At 48.8% G+C, this 5,973-nt stretch overlaps 1 protein-coding gene across 1 annotated transcript; it reads left to right on the plus strand.

Moving 5' to 3' along the window:
- Positions 1-2,242: 2,242 nt before the first annotated feature.
- On the plus strand, positions 2,243-3,487 carry LOC113567198. The gene is made up of 2 exons (XM_026994366.1): positions 2,243-2,505; positions 2,571-3,487. The coding sequence occupies exons 1-2, from the start codon at positions 2,294-2,296 to the stop codon at positions 3,286-3,288; spliced, it is 930 nt and encodes a 309-aa protein (XP_026850167.1). The 5' UTR covers positions 2,243-2,293; the 3' UTR covers positions 3,289-3,487.
- Positions 3,488-5,973: the final 2,486 nt, after the last annotated feature.

Here is a 5,973-nt window from a genome sequence, read left to right on the forward strand (position 1 = left end):
GAAATTTGAAGGCCCTATCGCCGTCGCCATCAACATCTAGGCTGCCGCTAAAAAGAAGAAAAACATCAATTCACGCATCAACACAAAATAGCCAATACTTCTACTAATCACACTTACCTGTCAATACACTCACAGATCAGCCTCTCCAGTACCTGCCTCGCCACCAACCGCAACATTGTGTTGCAAGTTGGGCCCAATCTGGACGACCCTCCGATTACGCTGCCGTCAACCGATGGCCGTGACGCCACGACATCATCACAAAACAGCAGCAGCAATCCAACGACGAGGCCAGCCAATACAGACGTCAATGGCCAGCGCTCCATCTCCATCTACATCGACAGTGCATTCTGGGTGGCCGGACCAGCAGCCTCTCGGATGCAGCCAATCCGCACTCATTTGCGGCCTTCTCCACTGCGGCCATTTCCACTGGTCAACGCACCCCGATTGGCCGGACCAGTGCCAATCCCCAGATCTCCAGGCAGAAGCAACGTGGGCGGCCGGACCAGAGTCGCTCGCCAAACACCATCACCATTTACGCCAACTCCTGGATCCAGCCTCTGCCAATTCTGATGCCGCAGATGCGCGATCTGCTGCATCACACACACGTGCACATCCAGCGCTGAGGCGGATGCGCCCTGTGCCATCCACACTGCTCCAGACGACGACGATGATCCTCCAGGATCAGAGGGGGATGCGGATTTGGCATAGTTGGAGACGGACTCGCCAGAGAGTACTCTGAGCTCCTTGGGAGCTACGGTGCTGGAGTTCGAGCGTCGATTCGTGGACAGGGGTTTATATGTTAAAAAATTCCCGCCAATCCCACCAAAAACTGACGCTAACACACAAAAACAACAACCGCCACCAAAGACACCAACAAAGACGCAGACAAAAATTGCTCCCAGAAGCGAAAGTGCAACGGGTTCCAAAAATAGCGGCGCTTTCGCTCTAACCAATGAGCATTTAAGAGCACACAAACAAAACAAAAACAAATGTTATGCCCAGACGTTTTCGCGCCAAACCATCAGCGAAAACAAAAACAACCAAACAACTCACACAAGCATCATAGAGAGCGACGCTTGCGCTCTCTCGGCATCCGAACCCTCGGCGCACAATCAAAACGAAGGCGCGTCACTTCAAGCCCCAAAGCGTTTGCCGCCAAACATGCACTCACACACTTATGACAAAAAGAGAGATGCTTGCTCTCTCCCGCCGAACCAATACACAAACACAAACACGATTAATAAACCAAACGAAGCTAGCCTGACCTACGCCAATACCAAAACAAAAACGAGGGGGAACGTTGTGAGTTGCTGCGGACACCGCAACTCTACGGTTATACCCGATACTAAGTCAGTATGGCTCTCCTCCGGCAGACGCCGCTAATATTAAACGACACGACAAAGAGTGCGTGAGAGACAGAAAGAGAGAGAGACAGAAAATCAGTCTGAGCGTGACGTCGGGCGCTGCGTAGCCACTGCGAATTGTTTTCTTGCTTTTGGCTACAAAATCCGATCTGATCCGATCTGATCTGATCTTATCCAGATTCAGCAACCTGATAGATATGGTCATTATCTATGATTCTGCGTTTTTAGTTTTCTCGAATCTGCAATATTGTGGATGCAACAGATTTTCGTCCTTTGTGTGGGCGGTGGGGGGTGGGGCGAAATTTGGACACAAAACGGTCAAGGTCCGATATCACAGGAGTGTGGATACCAAATTTGGTTGCTCTGGCTTTTATAGGTTCTGAGATCCTTGAACTCATATTTTGCAATTGGCAAAACCGACCATGAAACCTGTGTGTTAGAGAGAGACAGAGCGAGAAAGAATGAAATGGTTTTCTTGATTCTGGCTATAATAATTATACGATCTGGTTGAGATTTTAAATTCTAGAACATATAAACATCCTCTACGATTCTGCCTTTTTTGGTTTTATCGAATCTATAAAAATGTGGATGCCACAGATTTTCGTTCTTTGTGGGGCGGAAGTGGGCGGGGCGAAGTTTTGAAATATTTTTGTGGCGTTGTGGGGTGGGGTGGGGAGACCTGAAAAGAGGGGAGAATCTGTTAGGAACACAACATCGAAGTGGGCCCTGAACTTGGAGCCGTTCAGAACTGGCTCTGGGAATCATTCAGTACAAATATCGAAAGTACAGGGAACATAAAGTAAATAAAAATACAAATACAAAATAAAGCTCATGAACGAATATTTCCTCACAGGTGCTGGAATAAGATGAATCCAACTATTAACAATCCACGTTCCCCATTCACCCGTTCGCGGGGTATTTTCGGATCCATGGGTTCCTTCGACTTTACCGACCAGCAGCAGCAGCAGCAGCAGCAGCAGCCGGAGCTGCAGGCCCCCCCCGAAGGTTCCGGTGACAAGAATGGACTCAATGCGCTGCCCTTCCTAGGCCAAATCCACACCAGTCCTCTGCTGTCCCGCCCAATGGATCCAATAGGTCGTGCATACCCCCCCACCATCCCTCCGATGGGGGATTCAGATGGGTGAGCGGCAGCAGCCCAGACTCCCCTTCCCCCCAGGACATAACTTACTCCCGGCTCCCCTGTAGATTCAATGCTGTGCCACAGATGGCATCGATGGGACCACCGCCCGTGTTGAGCTCCCTCTGGACAGGCGGCGCTTCTCCGGACAGCCGCGGAGACTACTACGACGGCCCGCACGAAGAGTACTCCGACGGCCGCTACGACTACTCGATGCCCACCGAGGAGGACCAAGAGGAGGAGTCGTGCTCCTGTCAGAGCCAGACCTGTCAGAGCCAGAGCGAGTTGAGCTCGATAGAGCGCACCGAGTCGGACTCGAAGTGGGAGGAGCTCTCCGACGGCCCTTCCCCCAGGGTCTCCCTGCTGGAGTCCCTCGGCGCAGTCGTGCTCTCCACAATGCAGCCGGAGCACCGTCAGCGCATGGTGGCCTTGTACCACCTCGTCTTGGAGACCGCTGTGGTCAAGGTCGTGCTGCTTGTGCTGCAGATGCTGTGCTGCGCGGTGTTCTGGCTGGTCGAGAAGACCGTGGGCGTCAACGAAACCGTCGGCTCGAGGCGCCTCCGATTGTGGAACAGCAAGTTCAAGCTGCGCACCATCCAGCGCCAGATGCTGTGGCGCATGGCCAATGCCCGGGGCGACGAGACGCTCGTCTTCTTTGCCGTGCTCATGACCACGCCCTGGCTGTTCTCCCTCAGCCTCCTGGGATTCATCCTGTCCCTGGCGGCGCTCCTGAAGAAGACCGTCGAGGAGCTGGTGTTCCAGATACGGCTGCACATCGTGCTGTAGGGGGCAGCCATCGAGCAGAAAGCAGCAAGCACGATCCAATCACACACTGACAGAAGACAAACGTCCACACGCCCGACACTCCACCCCTCCCCTCAGATGTTTGCACTTCCATTTGGGCATCTATTTTCGTTGATGCCAGAATCGCAATGCACGGAATCGTCTCTCCGTTTTTGGCCGCAATGAAAATATATGCCGAAATATTCGACATTCAAAGTCAAATTCAAACACAAGAGTTTCCAGTCGATCAGATATATCGTTTATGCATATTTCGATCCGTTCCGTTTGGACGGGAGGCCACTTGCTCATCCCCCATCCCCGTGATTGCATTTATTATTATTATTTTTATTTCGCTGCATATTTGTTCTGCAATTTATTCAATGATAAACGGATTTGGATACGGCGGGTACAATTAGTACAATTAGTACTTTCCATGAATGCTGTGACTACTGGTGATCTCCTCGTTGATCTTGACACACTCATCGAAGTTACCCAGATGGTAGGCATTGCCGGACAGCACTCCTGAGGGAATGGAGCCCCAAGCATCGATCACTGCTCACAAAATTCGTCAACTTCAGTTCTCATTCACTTGAATATAATTTTCATTATTTACTTACTCTTATGGGACCATAATTTTCCAGCAGTGACCGCCTGCATGAACTGCGCCATGTCCGCGAAACACAACAGATCCTCCTGACTGGGTATTCGGGGGTGGAATAGATCCAAGTCCGGGAGCGATGCATTACGGAAGTGTTCGGCAAACTCGACTCCCAGCGGGCGGAGCCTTTTTAAACTCTGGTAATCTTGCAGGACATCTCCGTCTTTCAGTTGTGCGGCACTGACAAGTACCAGTCCGCAGACAAGTAGACTGCTTAAAACGTTCACCATGCTAATACTTTTTCGATTGAAGGCATTGCACCTTTTGACTGTGATTTTATAGGAATGTTTTGAGGGAAATCTGGCGATAACATTATCAGTGTGTCAGCTCTCGAGTCGAGTATATCAGCCAAAATGCTTAATTCAGTCGAACATCACCGATAAGGAGCAATCCGTCTAAATTCTAAGTAGTCACAAGCTCAATTATTTATAATCTTTTCCCAGGTAATCGTTTTACTTATTGACTTTTGATGGATTAAATTTGGTTTTAATATGAGTGAGTAAGAAAAAAACGGAGAAAACAAAAGTTTAGCTAAACATGGATGTAGACAATTTGATCTATAATTCTGATCATTGCGTGAAAAGATGATAGCCGGGGTGCAATTATTACCATTAGTGGTGGCAGATCCTTTCTTTGTTTCAATTTTTTTTCCAATTCTCATAACAAGTAGCAGCAAAAGGGCGAGAGTTCGTGAAGAGATTCCGCCTCCCTGCAACAACCAAATTTAAAACGAGGGGGAACGTTGTGAGTTGCTGCGGACACCGCAACTCTACATTTATACCCGATACTTAGTCAGTATGGCTCTCCTCCGGCAGAGGCCGCTAATATTAAACGACACGACAAAGAGTGCGTGAGAGACAGAAAGAGAGAGAGACAGAAAATCAGTCTGAGCGTGACGTCGGGCGCTGCGTAGCCACCAAATTGTTTTCTTGCTTTTGGCTACAAAATCCGATCTGATCCGATCTGATCCAGATTCAGCAATCTGATAGATATGGTCACTAGCTATGATTCTGCGTTTTCAGTTTTCTCGAATGTGCAATATTGTGGATGCAACAGATTTTCGTCCTTTGTGGGGGCGGAAGGGGGTGGGGCGAAATTCTGAGATATACGTTTTATAGTGAGATCTAACAGAAGTGCGGATACCAAATTTGTTTACTCTAGCGATAATAGTCTCTGAGATTTGTGGATTTTCGTCCTTTGCGGTGGCGGAAGGGGGTGTGCCGAAATTTGGACACGAAACGGTCAAGGTCCGATATCACAGGAGTGTGGATAACAAATTTGGTTGCTCTGGCTCTTATAGGTTCTGAGATCCTTGAACTCATATTTTGCAATTGGCAAAACCGACCATGAAACCTGTGTGTTAGAGAGAGACAGAGCGAGAAAGAATGAAATTGTTTTCTTGATTCTGGCTATAATAATTATACGATCTGGTTGAGATTTTAAATTCTAGAACATATAAACATCCTCTACGATTCTGCCTTTTTTGGTTTTATCGAATCTATAAAAATGTGGATGCCACAGATTTTCGTTCTTTGTGGGGCGGAAGTGGGCGGGGCGAAGTTTTGAAATATTTTTGTGGCGTTGTGGGGTGGGGTGGGGAGACCTGAAAAGAGGGGAGAATCTGTTAGGAACACAACATCGAAGTGGGCCCTGAACTTGGAGCCGTTCAGAACTGGCTCTGGGAATCATTCAGTACAAATATCGAAAGTACAGGGAACATAAAGTAAATAAAAATACAAATACAAAATAAAGCTCATGAACGAATATTTCCTCACAGGTGCTGGAATAAGATGAATCCAACTATTAACAATCCACGTTCCCCATTCACCCGTTCGCGGGGTATTTTCGGATCCATGGGTTCCTTCGACTTTACCGACCAGCAGCAGCAGCAGCAGCAGCAGCAGCCGGAGCTGCAGGCCCCCCACGAAGGTTCCGGTGACAAGAATGGACTCAATGCGCTGCCCTTCCTAGGCCAAATCCACACCAGTCCTCTGCTGTCCCGCCCAATGGATCCAATAGGTCGTGCATAC

Source organism: Drosophila persimilis, unplaced genomic scaffold (genome assembly GCF_003286085.1).
Source record: "Drosophila persimilis strain 14011-0111.01,24,50 unplaced genomic scaffold, DperRS2 tig00002287-arrow-arrow-pilon, whole genome shotgun sequence".
In the NCBI taxonomy this organism is placed as follows: Eukaryota; Metazoa; Arthropoda; class Insecta; order Diptera; family Drosophilidae; genus Drosophila; species Drosophila persimilis.

Excerpts from the sequence above, each read along its gene's own strand:
- LOC113567198 (XM_026994366.1), top strand. The coding sequence starts at position 2,294 with ATGGGTTCCTTCGACTTTACCGACCAGCAGCAGCAGCAGCAGCAGCAG. Across the intron at positions 2,506-2,570 it reads CCGATGGGGGATTCAGATGG|ATTCAATGCTGTGCCACAGA; the intron begins GTGAGCGGCAGC and ends GCTCCCCTGTAG.